The 18662-nt window shown below is 43.2% G+C and overlaps 1 protein-coding gene across 7 annotated transcripts in view; it reads right to left on the bottom strand.

The window, feature by feature from the left end:
* LOC147881219 (Ppx-GppA phosphatase) overlaps positions 1 to 18662 on the bottom strand; it is a 65998-nt gene that overhangs the window by 10702 nt on the left and 36634 nt on the right. For all 7 annotated transcript variants that reach the window (XR_015540468.1, XR_015540465.1, XR_015540464.1 and 4 more), the window contains exon 3: positions 15686 to 15862. Coding sequence is in view for 2 of the 7 variants with exons in the window: in XM_087369894.1 (XP_087226020.1) it covers positions 15686 to 15862 (177 nt within the window). In the remaining 5 variants the exon portion in view is untranslated. The remainder of the gene's footprint in view (positions 1 to 15685; positions 15863 to 18662) is intronic.

Here is an 18662-nt window from a genome sequence, read left to right as displayed (position 1 = left end):
AGGAGAGGTTTAAAACCATGGAAGGTACGCATCCCGATTCCAAGGTCACTATGGGGGATAACCGGGCATGCCCTGTGAAGAGTGTTGGTAGTATTCCATTCATCACGACTGCAAGAAACGAGGAGCTGACTTTCGGTGTACTGTATGTACCGAACTTGTGCAAGAACCTTTTGTCTGTTTGCTGATGGACAAGCACAATATGTTGGTCTTATTCAACAACGGCGAAGTCACTATCACATCCAAGGCAAATGGAAAGGTGGTGGCTCAAGGAGTCGAGGAGCATGGGCTATATCGGCTCAACGCTCTATTGGTGCACAGGGACCATGGCAGATCCAAAGTATGGCATGAGCGGTTCGGTCATGTCAATTATGGCACTCTTGTTGAGATGCAGAAGTCGAAAATGGTGGATGGACTTCCATCGATTGCAGGCAATGATCGTGTTTGCAGGACTTGCTTAGAGGGCAAGCAACACAGGGACAAGTTCCCATAGGAGGCCTCGTCACGGGCCAAGAAGCCGCTCGAGTTGGTTCATTATGACATCTGCGGCCCAATGTCGACAAATTCATTCGCAGGTTCACGGTATTCTCTTTTATTTGTGGATGATTTCAGTCGCATGATGTGGGTATTCTGCCTGGCCAAGAAGTCTCGGGCTTATGAGAAATTCAAAGACTGGAAGGCCCAGGTAGAGAAGGAGAGCAAGGAGGTAATCAAAGCCTTCCGCACAGACAGAGGGGGAGAGTTCAATTCTACCAAGTTCAATAGATTTGGCAAGAAGCACGGGCAACTCACTACAACTCACACATCTCAGCAGAATGGAGTTGCTGAGGACCGTCACACAGACAGGTTTAACCATGTTGCGAGGGAGGAATCTCTCGAAAGCTTACTAGGGTGAAGCCGTGAACACTACCGTTCACATCCTCAACAGAACCAAGACCAAGGCTGTACTATGATAAGAAGCCCACGATATCTCATTTACACGTTTTCGGTTCTAATGCATTTGTTCATGTGCATAAAGATAAGCGGAAGAAGCTTGATTCCCATAGCTGAAGATGTATCTTTGTGGGATACAATGAAGAATCCAAGGCCTAGCACCTTTTTGACCCGAAAAAGAAGAAGACCCTTATCAGCAGGGACGTGATGTTTGAGGAGTCAGAGCCACAACCTGCAGAAGAGGTTCTTGAACTTCCGTCATTACCCCCACCCAAGGTCACCATCCAAGAGGTGAAGACAACTGAAGACCCCGAGGAGGAGGAGCATGCTATTCCAGAACCGGCTCCCAAGGCGACTCAGCAAAGGCACCTCCATCAGAGAAAAAGCTACCTTAGTGGTATTTGCAGACTTTAGCAAACTCACCGGTCTCGGATATTCTCGAGAGCAGTTCCAGAATGCGGCGCTCTCAACGCAACATGAAGACTCCCTCCATGAACTACGCTATGGGAGCTCAGCTTGAGGAGCCCCGTTCCTTCCAGAATGCGAAGGATATTCCAACATGGCGGAAAGCCATGCAGGTAGAGATGGATGCCATTTGAAAAATGACTCTTGGGATTTAGTGCCCAAACCAACCAAGCAGAAGGTCATTGAGACTAAATGGGTGTACAAGCTTAAGTTCAAGTCAGATGGGAGCTTGGACAAGTACAAAGCGAGATTGGTGGCGAAAGGCTATGCACAATCAGAAGGACTTGACTTCGACCAGACCTTCGCCCCCACAGCTAGGGTTGTGAACATTCGGATAGTCATTGCCTTGGCTGCTCATCACAGTTGGCCTATTTTTCAGATGGACGTCAAGTCTGCATTTTTTAATGGAACCCTGAAGGAGGTGTGGCACAGCCACCAGGATTTCAGATTCCAAGATCCCCATCAAAAGTCAGCACTCTAAAGAAGCCTTATACAGGTTGAAACAGGCCCCCAGAGCTTGGTTGCAATTCACTAGCTCTCTCTCTACAGATCCTCACGCTCAGAATTTACTGCAGAAATACTCAGTAAAAGCTCTCTCTCTCTCTCTCTCTCTCTCTCTCTCTCTCTCCACACACTACTAGGACCCAAGACAACATGTCGGGCTAGACCCCCCCGAAGGTATTTTATTTCTTGAAGAGAATCTCTTACAAGAGTTCAGCGTAGAGCTGTCTGATACATTAACAATCCAAAACGTGAATCATTCATTACAAGAGCTTCAAGCTCATTTCAAATTGGCAACATGCCACTTGTCTAAAATCTAGACTAAGTCCTATTAAATGCCACTAAGGGCCATTTTAGAGTCTTCAAAACACTTGGTCACGCGAACCGCCTCCTAGATGCTTGTTAGGCTCCCGTAGCGCTTAGGAAAATAACTCTTCCTAGTACCTGCAACAATTAATTAAAGCGCACCACCATGGCACCCATTAATTGTTAGCGCTTTGCATGCAAATAACACACTGTGGACTAATTCTAGTCACAGTGGGCGTCCCCCCTGAATACATGTACACACCTAAACAAATATAAAAATATATATTTATTTTCTGGTTGACCGGAGTCAACACTCTTGATCATAATATTAAGGAGCTTTGAACAAGGGTCGAGGCGCCTTAATTATAGCCAAGTCTCTCCAACTGAAGTTGGCACAACTCTCCAACCGAAGTTGGCACATCTTGGTTAACCGTGGTTAACCCTCTTGGCGTATGCCAAGTCTCGTTGACCGAAGTCAACACTCTCTGACCGTAGTCAGCTCTGTAGTTCTCTGGTTAACCATAGTTAACCCTCTTGGTAATAAACCAAGTCTCCCCAACCGAAGTCAGGTTTACTTGACTAGAGTCAAGTATCTTTGACCGTAGTCAATCCTTTGACCATTAAAAGAACTCTTTGACCATAATTAACACATATAAAACTCTTTAATTATGATCAAATAAATGGTCAACTGTACTTTGACTTAGGATATTTACATTGTGGTAACATCTCCTCGGCTTCTATTCAGTTGACCTCAACTGAAAAGCTTCCTTGTAAACATCCAAAAGCTATGGATGATCGGATAACATGTCTTCGTCCATCCACTTGGCATCTAATGCCGTATAATTCTTGAATTTTACAAGATACCTGTAAAACTCCTTGCCTTGAGGGCCTTTGCGTATACTATGGTACACAATCTGTTCTGGCTGAAAGACCTTCTCCAGCTCATCCACTTCAAGTGGATCCTCTGATACTGGTTCTGTAGGCTATGGCCCTTGGAATTTCTTTAGAAGACTCACATGGAATGCATTGTGAATCCTCCAATGCTCTGGCAATGCTAACCTGTATGCAGCCTCATTTATTCTTTCTGTAACCCTGAAAGCGCCATAGTATCTGGGAGATAACTTTGCATACACTTTCTGTTTGCCTTTAAACTTACGGAGCCTAGCTTTTTCAAACTTCAAAAGTACCCAATCCCCCTCCTTGAGATCTAATTGTCTCCTATGCTTATCTGCAGCTCTTTTATGTTTCTCTTGAGACCTTTCGATTGCTGTCCGGACTTGGCTATAAGCTGTCTGGAGGTCTCTCACAAACTGATCAGCTGCAAATATTTCATCTTTGGTCCTCAGGATAGGTGGCAAAATCACCTTCCCATAAATGACCTCAAAGGGGGCTTTCCCTGTAGAGCTGTGCACTGTATTATTGTAAGCAAACTCTACCAATGGTAGGTACTTTTCCCAGTCTGAACCTTGGTCACCCACGTAGCATTTCAGCATATCTAATGCTGTAGAATTTGCTACTTCACTTTGACCATCTGTCTGGGGATGGAAAGAAGAAGAAAAATTCAGATTCGTCCCCATGTTATCAAATAAAGCTCTCCAGAATAGATTGGTCATTCTGGGATCTCGATCACTAACAATGGACTTGGGCATACCATAATGCTTAAAGATCTGTGCCATGAAAAGCTTAGCCATATGATCTGCCTTTATGGTTTTGCGAACCGGAATGAAATGAGCTTGCTTGCTGAATCTATCAATGATAGTCCAAATCCCATCATTCCCTGACTTTGATCTTGGCAAATCATAAATAGAGTCCATTGTAATACTTTCCCATGGTGCCTGAGGCACGGGAAGAGGCATAAGTAGGCCAGGTGCCTTCCGTCTATCATACTTCACTTTCTGACATGTAAGGCATTCAGTAACAAGCTGATGTATATCTTTCCGCATCCCTGGCCAAAAGAAATACCTCTCTAGTGCTAGAGTTGTTGCTGCAATTCCTCTATGTCCAGCATAGGGAGGTGTATGGCATTCCTCCAAAATCTTTTTCCTCATCTCCTGGGTGATGCATAGGCAATCGTCTTTCATTAGATACCCACCTTTCAGGAAATAGTGACTGGTGGATTGCCCCTCTTGCATTTGCTATAAAATCTCACCAAAATCTGCATCACTAGCATATTGCTCCCTCATGCCTTCCAGGTCCTGATGATAAGCAATAGTCACATTATTGACTTGGGGTCTTCGGGACAAGGCATCTGCCACTCTGTTCCGAATTCCCGGGGTATGGACAATCTGAAAATGATACATTGACAGCATGTTTGCTTCTCGGAAAGCTTGGTCTGAGTCAAAAAGTATCTCAGACTTTGGTGATCTGTTTTAACAGTAAAATCTGCACCCAAAAGATAGTGCTTCCATGTATGGATGGCATGAATTACAGCCAATAACTCTTTCTCATAGATTCCCAGATATCTTTCAGCATCACGCAATCTTCGGCTCTCGTAGGCTACTACATGTCCATTCTGATGTAATGCAGCCCCAACACATTCTCCACAAGCATCGCAATCAACATCAAAAGGTTGATAAAGATCCGGGACTACAAGAATAGGCTCTGTAGTCAACTTCTCCTTAAGTGAATTGAATGCTTTCTTTTGTGATATTCCGCATGTGAAGGCTGCATTTTTCGTAGTAAGGTCATGTAATGGAGCTGCGATATCAGCAAAATGCCTGATAAACCTTCTGTAGTAAGAACACAGGCCTTGGAAACTTCGAACTTCATGCATAGTTTTCAGCTCTGGCAATTCCTAAATGGCACAGATCTTTGCTGGATCCATCTATATCCCATTCTTGGATATTATATGCCCCAGATAATGGATTTCTTCCAAGAAGAATTCACTTTTCTTGCTGTTTGCATAGAGCTGATGATTTCTCAGCTTTTGAAACACTATAGCAAGATGTTCCTTGTGCTCTTCTTCTGTCTTTGAAAAGACTAGGATATCATCAAAGAAAGTACCCGTGAAATGCATGTACTTTCAGAAGATGCGATCCATCATTCTATTGAATGTGGCTGGAGCATTTGTCAACCCAAATTGCTGAAAACTGAAGCTCCATTTAACTGATCCAGCACATCATCAATGAACAGAATAGGAAATCTATTCTTGATGGTCATTTTGTTCAGTGCGCGGTAATCGACGCACATACGGAATGAACCATCTTTCTTCCGTACTAGCAGTACAGGGGAACAAAAAGGAGACGAGCTGGGCTGAATCAACCCTTTGGACAGCAAGTCCTGTACCTGAGCCATAATCTCCTCTCTCTGAGTCGCACTGACTCTATAAGGTGGTCTGTTTGGTGGCTCACTACTAGGCATTAACTCTATCTGATGATCTTCTGGTCTCTCTGGGGGTAACTCCCCTGGCAAAGCAACGGAAAAGCAATCTTTAAAGTTTACAAGAAACTGAAACTTATCTTTGTCTGCATCATTCATTTCAGCATGCCAGAAGTCGAACTCGAGGTAGACGGTGATGGACTAGGAGATCGGTGATGATGCCTCGATCTCTTCCTACTATGAGACCGTCCCCTATGAGATCTCTCTTTCTCTGGCTGTACACGAGAGTGTGCCTCTGGCATTGGCACGTCATATACTGCATTAGGCATAGCTTCTGCTTGAAACAAATGCTGAGCCCTTGGATCCTTTCTGAGATTTTCCATCTCTTGTATACGAGTGCGTACCATCTGTTCAAATTCTTGCTGAGTTTGTTGCACACTTCTCTGATTTGGATGCGCATCCCTATCTTGTGAATCCCACTGGATAGGTGATTGAGCCATTTTCAAAGAGAAAATTTACCTCAACAAGAGGTGTCTTGCATTCACAATCTATGCCGATACTAGCTGTCAATTTAAGGCATATACCCACACAGTTGCCAAAGCATCAACAACTATATTGCCCCTTTTCTGGCTGCTGCAGATGGCTTCAAAAAGCATCTGTTTTTCCCTCTTTTCACTGCTCAAAGGCATGCATGATAACTGGGTGCAGATGGAACACCTCATTCGACGTATGGGGATCGGCCCATAGTTGTCTCATTGAGAGGAGGTGTTAGAGATCCAAATCCCCACCTGTAAGCCCCCGATTTGAGGGGACATGCAGGCATTAGATCATAGGGGGATCAGGGGGACTGTTGGGCAGCAGCAGGTCACCAAGGAAGCTGCATGGCAGAGCTAGGGCACGCTGGAGCAGCAGGAGGAATGACCCCCCTGACAGCCCATTATATTCGCTGCCCAGGGGGGGGGGCCGGTTGGAGCCATCAAAGGGCCGACTGCCAGTTTGGCCAGCCAGCCATAAAGCGCTGGCCTCCAGCCCTAGGAGCCGACAGGGATAGGCCATTTTCCAGGGCTTCCGGCCCTCTATAAAAGCGCCCCTTCCCCCTCACTACACTCATACAAAGCTTGCTGAAGCCTTCCATCAAAGGCAGCGCATCCAGGAAGAGTAGTAGAGAGTTCTCAGCTCGATTTATCACAGCCTTGCTGGATGTTTTGTAGTGCTCACTATTAAGCCTGTTTTTCCCACTGATTGGTGGATAGTATATTCTGAGTTCTCTCATTTTCCTTTGCTATTCTGAGTGAGGTGAGGATCGTTGTGATCAAGAGAGTTAGTCTACTTGGAGCTGAAGGTTATCCTAAGGATTGAATGATTCTGTCTTCTATTTCCAACAGCATGAACCAAGACCCACTTTCACTTTCACGCTACAAAGCCACACACCCACACATACTTGAGCATCCATTTATACAAAGGTCTTCATACTGAGTTTCTATTGGCACTCCGAAGGTGAAGGGCAGACTCAGCCGTGACAAAGGCTAGCACTAGAGGAGAAGGCTGATAAAAAATTAGTCCACATTCTCTTCATTCAAGCCACAACTGCTTGTGAAGACTATATGATTTCATTTTAGTCTCTCCCAAACGAGCACCTAAGCAAAAAATGTTAAGACAATCTAGTTGATGGGGCAACCCACCAATTAAGATAGAAAGAATTTATCGCAATATTAGCTAGCCGCAACATGGACTAATCCTTTGTATTGCATCTGCCACCACGACCCAAGAATCAAATTTTCATCTCTTAGAAGCTTCAACAACTTGTAAACAAGTATCACATCTTTATTCACGACCGGCTTGAACTCCTCCTTCAGCCCTTGCGTTCTTGCTACCAGATGTACATGCACCTCAGATTGTGCCAATCTCATGGGTTGTTCGAATCCTTGAAGTACATAGTTCGCGGACATCACTGCATCAAGCCAAAATTTATTGGGCAAAGACTTGGCCTTAAGCATGCATCTGGCCATCTCCATTGTGGACCTGTTTTTCCTTTCAGAAACAGGATTCTGCTGAGGAGTGTAAGGAGTAGTACATGAGTGAATAATGCCCCGTGAAGACAGAAATGCATCAAACTCCTATGACATATACTCTCCCCCCCCTATCTGTGTTGAGGGTAACAAGCTTGCATCCTGATTCATTCTCAACCATATTCAGCCATCTCTGAAAGCATAAGAAAACTTCAGATTTGGCTTTTAAAGGATATATCCAGCAATATCTTGTGAAATCATCACTGAGAGTCATGAAATACTTGTACCCCCCAATGGCATTTGTCCTCATTGGGCCACAGACATCACTGTGTACTAGCTGCAATTTCCTTTGTGAGAGTTTTGGACAATTCTTTTGAAAAGGAAATCGATGCATCTTACCCAAAAGACAACCCTCACACACATGTCTGGAAACTGTGTGAGTTTGAGGTATATCATTTGCCATCTGCTGTGAATGTAGCTTTGCAAGAGCTCTATAATTGAGATGGCTCATTCTCTCATGCCAAAGATGAGTTTCAGCAAGCTGTGAATCTGAAATAGCCAATGCTTCAATAGAAAGTGCAGCTGAGTGATAATCAAGGTGATAAAGCCCTTTTTGCAAAGTGCCAGTGAGAACTATGGCATTGTCATCACGAAGATCATATACTAGGCATCCGTAGCCATAAAAAATAACTCTGAAACCTAAAGTGGCAATTGCTGAAATTGAAATCAAGTTGACTTCAATTCCAGGCACAAAAAGAACATTTGTCAGAGTGACACGATGGCTTGAAATGGATGTGAGCTGCACATCTCCAATTCCTTTTACAGCATATGAAGCATTATTAGCACATGTGACAGTCCCCCCTCGAGGTGCATCAGCTAAAGAATGAAACAACTGTCTGCAAGATGTGACACGCTTGGAAGCACCACTATCAAAGTACCAGGACTGAGCATCATTAGCAGTAAAGAATGCATCAGCTTTGGGGGGATCAAATGAGCAATGGACAGCCCATGCCCAATCATCATGAAGAGCATGTGCATGTGAAGCATCTTCTGGCTCATGCGATTCAATAGCATGAGAGGCATTAACTGTCAATCCTGCTTTCTTTTTCTCCAAAGCAATGCGCTTCCTGCATTTTGAAATGTCATGTCCAGGCTTGCGACAATAGTTGCATCTTTTCTTCGTGGACTTATCTGCTGTATTTTTAAATGCATGGGAGGAATTGCAGCTACTATGCGCAGATTTTGGCTTGCCCATAGGCTTGGAAGCCTTGCCTCTTCCTGTCTGCTGTGAAGCAAATGCATGATCAGGAATAATGGCTTGTCTATTAGCACGACTTTGCTCTTCCTGCAAAAGCAAAGTAACTAGCTGATCAAAAGAATAGTGGTCTGGATTACCCATGGCCACTAATCGAAGGGTTGTAGCAAACCCTTGATATGTATCTGGCAGTCCATTCAATGTGGTGCTGACAAGCTGTGAATTTGGCACCACCTCATCAATGTTGGCAAGTTGTTCCATGAGGTCCTTGACCTTTGTCAGGTATGCATCCATAGAGTCACCTTCATTCATGCTGACTTCCTGTAATTGCCTTCTCAAATATGCAACACGTGCCTCATTGCGAATCTGATAGAGAGAAGCCAATTTATCCCAAGCATCCTTTCCTGTCCTGCAAGACCGGATGTGTGAAATAATGATTCTCTTGCATGATAAAGCAATACATAAATGTGCATTTGCATCTCTTGCATCCCATCTTGTCTGTTCCTGAGTTGGAAGAGTAGTAACAGGAGTGCTAGAAGATGAGGCATCAGGAGGAGTACCCCCTGCAAAGGGACCAGCAGTAGAGGCAACCACTATAGCGTTGGCTGGCCTCAGATCAACCCCAGAAACAATATTCCACAAATGCTTTCATAAGATAAGACCACATCGGATAGGAACGCCAAATAGATCTTGATTGTTCCCAGCCATAGCAAATGTGATACCCTCAAAGAGACCTAAAAACCCGAAAGCCTCAAGGCTATCACTGCAAAAGCTTGCTGTCCAAAAAATGACAGCAAATATCTGCAAATTTCCAACCCAAATCAAAGGGCAAATGCAGATCTGACCCAAATGTGACTGTGGTAGGCAATGTTCACTGCAAAAACAGCAAATCTGGCAAAAGCCCCAAATTTAATGAGGGCAAATAGGCCAAAAAGAGGGCAAATTCAGAAAAGCCACAAATTTTGCTGAGATCTTTTTAAAAGTGACCCAATGTATGATAATCTCACTCAATGTCCTTCAGAAAAGACTCAATGTCTGAAAATCTGACTCAATGTCCTGCAAAAGTGACTCAATGTCTTGCAATCTGACCCAAATGTACTGTCAAAGAGTATGGACCTCAAAATGTAGGCTTTCCAAACAAATCCTAGAACAAGTACTGTGCAGGTACAATGTACGGCGTAGGTACAGAAGAGATGTACGGAACAGTACGAATGTCAGTACGGAATCCAATGTACGGAGTACAAAAATGTACGACAGCTGTGCAGAGCTGTACGGTAGCCTGGTACGTGCACACTTGACTGTACGGAAGCAAGCCCTTCCGTACTTTTGTACGAAAGATGTACGATTGTGCAGCGACGCAGGTACGGATCTGTACATTTGCTCAAGTACAGAGCTGTACGGCACAAATACAGAGCAGGTACGCTCCCACATGTAGGTACGACGATGCAAGTACAAAATGCAGTACAAAACATGTACTAGATCTTCCGTACGCCTGTACGGAGAGATGTACGGCGCAGTACGATCGTCCTGTGTGCAGGCTGAGTACAGTCGTCCTGTGTGCAGGCTGAGTACGATCGTCCATACAGTCGTATGGACTGTACGAAAAGGAGTGCAGGGAGAAATGAAGGTCCAGGGCAAGAAGACGAGTCAAATCTAGCTCTGATAACCACTGTAGGATCGATGAATAGAAAGAGAGAGAGAGAGAGAGAGAGAGAGAGAGAGAGAGAGAGAGAGAGAGAGAGAGAGAGCAAGGTACAAAGAGTCGATAGAGTCTGCCGTCACGTCAACTAGGATAATGAAAAAAAAAGGAGTACAAGGTACAAGTACCTAGACCTAGGACTAAGTGTCCTAGGTGTCACATAGGACTAAGTGTCCTATGTGGCCTAAAAGGCACTAACACTACAAGTGCCTATATTTATGCCTACAAGGCACATACCATGGCATCACTAGAACCACCAGGAGATGGCCTACAACACCTGCTCTGCTCAAAATTGTAAAGTCCCTGTGCTGCAGGCCCGATAATCTTATCCTACCATCCCATTCCATAATTCTTTGGATGAAGGTAAGGATACGATAACGAATTTTCATCAGATTGTAGATGAGAGATTCAAGCTCCCATTGGGATATGAATGTCTTAAAGAAGGCACATAACACTGCAGAGAGGAGGAAGCCGAATGTGCCTAATCACGGGGAAGCTTGCAGAGCATATAAGCAGAAGCGACACTATAACTATGAGTGTCCAAATATATTGTGTGAGTATTGCTTGAAGGTGGACATAAGGAAGATACTTGCAGGAAAAAGCACGAGGCCGATTTGCCCTACTTTTGGCAGACCAGGTCTCTGGGGCTGCCGACTTGATGGCCAACCCAGAGCTACTGGTTGACTTGGAACGGCCGACCATATCAGCCCCTTCCTAGCCAACTAGGGCTTGGTTTTGGGCCCATAAAAGCCGCTACTCCCTACTCTATTTGGGCCTTGTCCCAGCCATTTTCCCTGCAATTGGGCCTATGAGCAGCCGCAAAGATGGGCAGCTCCATGGCAGTCCCAGGCATTCATCATAGAATGTTCTTCATTCTGAACTTCCACATTTCATATTTCAACACCCCTGTACGTGTTGGATTTCTCGCATAAGGCATACAATAGAGGATAGCTTCAATGTTGGTGCAAAGCTTCTCCAAGCTTACCAAGCATATTCTTGTCCATGTCCAAACTTTTTCGAACTACTAGCTTACCAAGAATATACGTGTCCATGTCCAAACTGTATAAGAAATAAAACAGAATTTCAAACTCAATTTTATAGCAGAGAAACATACCGTTGTACGACTAGAATAATACATCCAATCGTACAAAATTTAGAAATTTTGTTAATAATTGAGAATTTTTTAGCTGTTGGGGCTTTTTAACCCGCGTAAGATAAATCAATGTAGTTGAGCAACTGATCACCACTTGGATGAAAATTCAAAGAATTTGCATGTCCACTAAGATGATAGAAAAATATACCTTTGTAAGACTAGAATACATCCAATTGTACAAATTTAGAAATTTTGTAATAATTGAGAATTTTTTAGCTGTTGGGGCTTCTACACCTGTGTAAGATAAATCAATGTAGTTGAACAGCTGATCACCACTTGGACAAAAATTCAAAGAATTTGCATGTCCGCAAGGTGATAGAAAAATATATCTTTGTACGACTAGAATACATCCAATCGTACAAATTTAGATGAAATTTTTTGGCTGTTGGGGCTTCTGCACCCGTGTAAGATAAATCAATGTAGTTGAACAGTTGATCACCACTTGGACGAAAATTCAAAGAATTTGCACTTGGACAAAAATTCAAAGAATTTGCATGTCCGCTAAAGTGATAAAAATATTTGAGGTAGGCCAGAGCATCAAAATTTCCAGCAACACATAATCTCTGAAAACCAGGGTTTAACTGATTTTTCATTTTCTTGGAGCACATGCTTTAAGAATAAAGAATTTGTAAAAGGCCTAATTTCGGGTCCACATCATTTTGATTTTTGTTGTGGCAAAAGAAGCTTGTACAGAGACATAGAACTGATTTTGTATCCCCTCTCGAGCCACATGCAATTGGATATACGTGACTTTATTGAATTTTCTGGAATGTCTCACTTGACCTTCTTCAGCTTGTGTGAGTACAAAAAGCATGCCTTCTCTCAGTTCTATTGTGTCAATTTATGTACTTAAACAGCTTGGATGATGACACTCTTGCACCAACCCTGTTCATGTCTAGTTGTCCACATATGGTTTATGCATGGATCAGAACTTTTCCTTCATTCTTTTCTGCAGGACATATTACGAAGGAAGAAACCATCCACATCTACTGTTCACACTTTATTACATAAGGCAGGAATATGTCACTACATACAAACTTTTTGTAGCCTTTGACAACAGCGTTTTATCCCCAAATAAGACTATCATAGTTACTACATGGCAGAGTTACATTTATAAGCACAATTGCAAGTTCAGTAAGAAATCATATGTAATCTCAACTTCTGAAATACTTCTATACTGAACTGTGTATCCAATGTAGGTATGCAGTGACGCAGTTGAATGATATCATACACATAGAGACTCCAACTTTGACAAAGAAAACAAACTCCAAAAGGAGAAAACAACATACTCTGTAAAATAAAGTCAAATACTCTCAATGATGGGATATCTCAAGGTGTATGCCCCAGGCACACCTTGGTTTCTATGTGTGTGTGCTAGAGGCACAGTTAGGTGCCCATAAGCACTGTTAGGTGGTGGTAGAAGCCACATAGGATGATTGAGAGAATCTAGGAGCAGATTGAGGAGATGATTGTGGAGCTTAGAGGTCATCAGTGATGTCAGTGATCATGTAAGAGGTGCCTACTTAAGGACCTCACCTTTCTTCATGCCATAAGCAAGAATTCTCAATTTGTGTTCACTCCATGCTTTCCTTTCAGTTCACCCACATTGTATCAGAGCACTTTGATCCTCCTTGAGCCCACTTGTGCCACATCATCTTTTTCTTCTCCATCTTCTTCATCTTCACCATTTCTTCCCTTTCTTCCCAAATCTTGCTAAAGCTTGTTCTCCCTCAGCCACTCTCCAAGCCCTTCCTGCTGGAGATACCCCTCATTTGGGCGAACTTCCACCTGCAAGCAATTGAAGAAAAGACATCTCTACTGGTCGCCATTCCCCAAACAGCGCATTTTTTCGTCATTTTTTTGTTGCAGAATACTCCCTGTCTGCTGCACCATTGTTCGAGCCCTCTTAGGAGTAGATGGGCGACCTCAAGACGAACATTTTGAGTCACTTTGCAGCCCATTTGGTTTAGTAACTAAGGAGAAAACGTCAAAACACAGGTTCAGCCTGCAGCAACTCCCCCGGGCAATATCGCGCGCCATTTCGCCCAACCTCTGTGCTGGATCTTCTCTGGTATATGAGCTTTCTTTTGCTTCTGAAAGCCCTCTTTTCTTTGCTTTGAAGAGTGAGATACAAGCCCTCCAAGTTCAGGCCTCTGTTTTGGACAGTTTTGACAAGGTTATGAGTTGGATGCTACATTAGATGCTACTTTAGCATTTTTGAGATTTTAAAGTATTAAAAAGCATCAGTACAACTGTGGCTACAACTTTCTTTTAAGGTGCTATACCTGGATTTGCTTGGAATACTTTCATTTAGTCACCTCTATGAAGCATGCAAGTGAAAACATCATTGATTTGTAGTATGGATTTTGGTTGCAAGCCTTTGCTACTCTAAATGCTTGTATTTTGAAGCTCTTCAACTCTTTCTAGCCTTGTAAGAGAGTAGACACTGCCCATTCTGGGTTAGACCCTCTCATGGCTACCATCTTAAATATGGATAAGTTCAATGGTAAGGGCTTTCACACATGGCAGATGAAGGTTAAGTTTGCATTGATGAGGGAAAACCTCTGGGGACTTGTCAAACCGGCTTCAACTTCTTCTTCAACAGCCTCCAATGCTGGAGAATCCTCAGCTCCGACACGCCCGGCAAGAGATCCTGCTAGAGAGGAGAAAGCCTATGGCATCATTGCTGTTGCCTTAGGAGATGACTATATTCATCACATCTTTGATTTGGAGTCCCCTTCAGAAGCTTGGCAGAAGCTTGACATTATTTTTTGTGCCAGCTCTCACATCTCAAAATTGTCACTTAAGATTGCTTTATTTGAATTGAAGATGGTTAGTGGCACTCCTTTGGCTACCCATGTCAATTACATGAGGAGTCTCATGACTCAACTTGCTTTTATCAACTCTCCAATCACTACAGATGATGCAATGGCAGTGTTGCTCAAGAGTATGCCTAAAGATTATGATCATGTTGTTACCACTTTGAAAAATCTTCCTAATCCTAATCTTGAAGGTCTTATTTCTGCTCTTCAAGAAGAAGAAAGGCACATGGAACTCCGGAGAGGCAATGACACAGCCGATGCCATAAAAATCCAAAAGGGCAAGTTTTCACCTTGCAAACATTGTGGGAAGACTAATCACCTCTCAAAAGACTGCTTCAAAATCAATCCATGCAAACATTGTGGCAAAAACAATCACCATGAAAAGTTTTGTAGAGCCAAAAAGGAAGCAACTTCAAAGTCAGAAACTGCCAATCTACTTTCAGTTGATGTGCCTCCACAAGATGAGGCATCCTATGAAGATTATGCTTTTTGAATCATCTCCATGTATGCTCCAGATCTCTCTTTTTGTTGAGTCAAGGTACTCAACTTGGATAGTCCTCCAAAATGAATGAAATAAACTATTGTGTAAACACCTCTGGTCACCATATGATGTAGGCCATGTGTATGTGTTTTGCTCCATGGTACCTCCTGCAGACATTGTGTGCATGTACATGCAGGGGAGATAACCACTGGAAGGTCTTTTGTATCCTTTTTGTTTACTTCACACCCTTGGGAACCCCTTGCTAGCATGAGAACCTAGCCATAGATTTATCCTTGACCACCGTGAGATGGCATGAGCAACTATGAGACTAGATGTATCCTTGACATAGCCTGAGGCATTCCCTTAAGGGGGGGTATGATGGGATATCTCAAGGTGTATGCCCCAGGCACACCTTGGTTTCTATGTGTGTGTGCTAGAGGCACAGTTAGGTGCCCATAAGCACTCTTAGGTGGTGGTAGAAGCCACATAGGATGATTGAGAGAATCTAGGAGCAGATTCAGGAGATGATTGTGGAGCTCAAAGGTCATCAATGGTGATCGTGTTAGAGGTGCCTACTTAAGGACCTCACCTTTCTTCATTCCATAAGCAAGAATTCTCAGTTTGTGTTCACTCCATGCTTTCCTTTCAGTTCACCAACACTCAAGAATAATTAGCTTTGTTATTTTTATTGGAACCAGTTCTTACTAAAATAAGCATATCTCAAAAAAAAAAGACAAAGAAGAAACCTTGATCAGATATTGAGAATGCTTATGGTAATCTTTGTGGCCAATGAAGGTGCCCACATTATGTAACGTTATGGCAGCTTCCATTAACTCTGCATCATTATCATCCAACAGGGAGGCAACCTCAGAGACACATCCAGATCCAGCAATGATGCTAGTCTTCAAGCCATGCAAAATACCCTGCACATAGCACAAACAATGAGCTAAACTTCTATAATTTTTATAACAGCAGATTAAATCCAAACTTAGAAATGAAGAAACTTTGAAAATATAAATAAATAAACTATAGGACTGTAAGACTGTTTATATAACAAAATTTCAATGTCAATTGAAAACTAGGTAATTTAGAGGCATGGGAAGACATCTAAGCTTGAAAATATAGAAAAATCAGTATGAGAGCCATCGTCCCCATCCACCCTCTCCTTTTCTACAGCCTTTCTAGTGGAAATCTAGACCGCATCACTCCCCCTCTAATGCCCCGTGGAATTTTCATGCTTGATATACTCTACTCTAGAGCATTGTCAAGTGAAAGGTCCCTTCAGCATCATCTCCCCACAGAGCTAATCATAAACGTATAACTTCTCTTGTTGAATCTTGTGTATGTGCATACTTGTAAATGTCACCTTGTCTCACTTGGCACACATAGGCACCTTTAGCTCCTTTTAGACCTCTTGTCCTTTTGCTAGGAAAAATGATTTTTTTTTAACCTTCTAGTCCAACAAGTTGTAATTATCTTTCCAGCTAATCATATTCTGCTGCTTAGTGTGAAATAGAGGATCCATGGGCTCTGATCCCTCTTCAGTATCCCGTACAATGATGCACCTAGCTAAAAGCTTAACATTTTCCCACCACAAGACCTGACATCTAGCAATAGTCATGGGCCACTCCCTGGAGAATAAGCTCATTCTCTAGCTTGGTCATCAGTATGTACCAAGCTGAAAATTTAATATTTTCCCACCACAAGACCTCACATCTAGCAATAGTCATGGGCCAGTTCCTAGAGAATAAGCTCATTCTCTAGCTTGCTGCCTGCTATGCATTCCATCATGTTGTCATGTGCACAATGGTCATCTCCACATTGACATATAGATCTTAAAATCTACAACGGATATAGGGTGTATATGACAGATTGCCTTCCGACAACAGTCCAAGTTTGTCTCCAAATGTCTCTCATTTCTTGAAATTTGCAACGTCTATGCCACATGCTTGGTCACCGTACATGCATCGACTAGGCATAGTGGGAGATAGGTACTGAGACCAAGAAATCATATATGCAAAGGAGCCAAGTGTGAAGTTTTTTGAAAGGGATTCTTGTACCTAGGACATACGGTTTTCTGAGATCGCATGAGTATTGATTACAATCAAATCCAAAATGCTTTTGATGGTTTGATTCCTCATATGGTCAGGCAATTTTGGGTCGTTTCCCTAGGATTTATTTTCTTCTTGAAGAAGTAAGAGAATATTCGAAGCTAACTATTCCTTTTAGGAATCTCCTCAAAGGATGTGGACATAAGTCCCATGGTCCTATTACATGGACTGACAAGCTTGATAACGTTCTTTAGACTATCAAGCTGAAGGTGAAGAATGCACCTATGTTTAGCTCCAACGGATCCTAGCAAGCCATTCAAAGTCCAGGCTGATGCTAGTGATTGTGCCATCGATGCAGCGTTATTCCACGATGCTGACCTATAGCTTATGTGAGAGTAATTGCTAGATGATATCGCATACTCGGAAAAGGAATTGTATGAGATGATACATGCATTGACAACCTCGAGACATTACTTGTATGGATCCAAGCTCGTTGTATCGATGGACCATGCGTCTATCAAACACATATGTAAACCTAAGTTGAGGGGGAGGAAAGGCGCAGTGGGTGAGTGGCTCTGAGTTTTACAGAAGTTAGGACTGACCCTTATGATTCCCTGAAGCGGCTATGTCAGACAGACCCACAGGACGAGGCAGCAACGAGCCTCACTGTTATCAACCAACACTAAGGGATCATTCCATCTATTCAAGTGGTAGATGGTTAGTTCTACACTTGGAATGGATTGTTGTTCCGAAGTGGAAAGGTTTGTGTTACAATCGACATTGGGAGTAGGAAAACAATTTTGTTTGAATGTCACGATTCTCCTACAACGAGTCACCCAAGAATTCAGCAAACCTATCCTTTGGTAAAACTTGTGTTTCCTAGCCTAAAATGAAAACTGCAATTACTAACTATGTGGTAAAGTCAATGTCAGGTAAATAAGGCAGGAATGCCTGAAGGCTTTAGGGTTGTTACATCCTCTTGAGATCCTTGGAAGAAAGTGGGACAGTAATTCCATGGACTTCATGTTAGAAATTACCCAATAGAGGGTATGCACAGCGGAATACTGATAGTATTGCCCAGGAGCTCACACAGTGTGGTGTGGGGTGTGGAATCACAAACTTCTTACACTTATGTGCATATATGCGCAAGCCAGTAAATAGACAATGCTCAAAGACAAATATAGAAGCAGTACTTTATATTTCCGTCCGTCCAGAAACTAGGACAGGAGACAATACCAAAAGGTTCTCCTACTAGATGTCAAGCACTTATATCTCTGAGCCCGCGTGCTCCACCTCGCGCATATGTAGACTCTCTGTCTAGTGTGTTCTTCTCCACCTTACTGCCTGTGAATCTTCAATCAGCCTAGGTGGGCAGCACCTTGCTAGCTCAGTTTGCAGCTCTCTGTAGGTCTTCTTCACCTCCTGGGAGTAGGTCCAAGAATGCCTTAACTGCTGCTCCTGTCTGCTGCAGGTTTGCTGCTAGAGATGATAATGATCTCAGCAACCTTCTGCCCTAGAAGACAGTCTAGGTTCAGCCTCTCCCTGGAGCTAAGTCTGCAGCAACACCTCTCTCCTTCACTTCCTGTGTAGAGGCCCAAAGATGGTGGATATGCTGCTCCTTTCTGCTCCTCCCAAAGCTGCTAGGCTGGATGATAACTGAGGGCTGAATGCC

Source organism: Dipteris shenzhenensis, chromosome 31 (genome assembly GCF_047967505.1).
Source record: "Dipteris shenzhenensis isolate YYH24624 ecotype China chromosome 31, Dip_SZ_1.0, whole genome shotgun sequence".
In the NCBI taxonomy this organism is placed as follows: Eukaryota; Viridiplantae; Streptophyta; class Polypodiopsida; order Gleicheniales; family Dipteridaceae; genus Dipteris; species Dipteris shenzhenensis.
The sequence above is the reverse complement of the archived record's forward strand: the minus strand, read 5'-3'. Positions and strand labels throughout refer to the sequence as shown.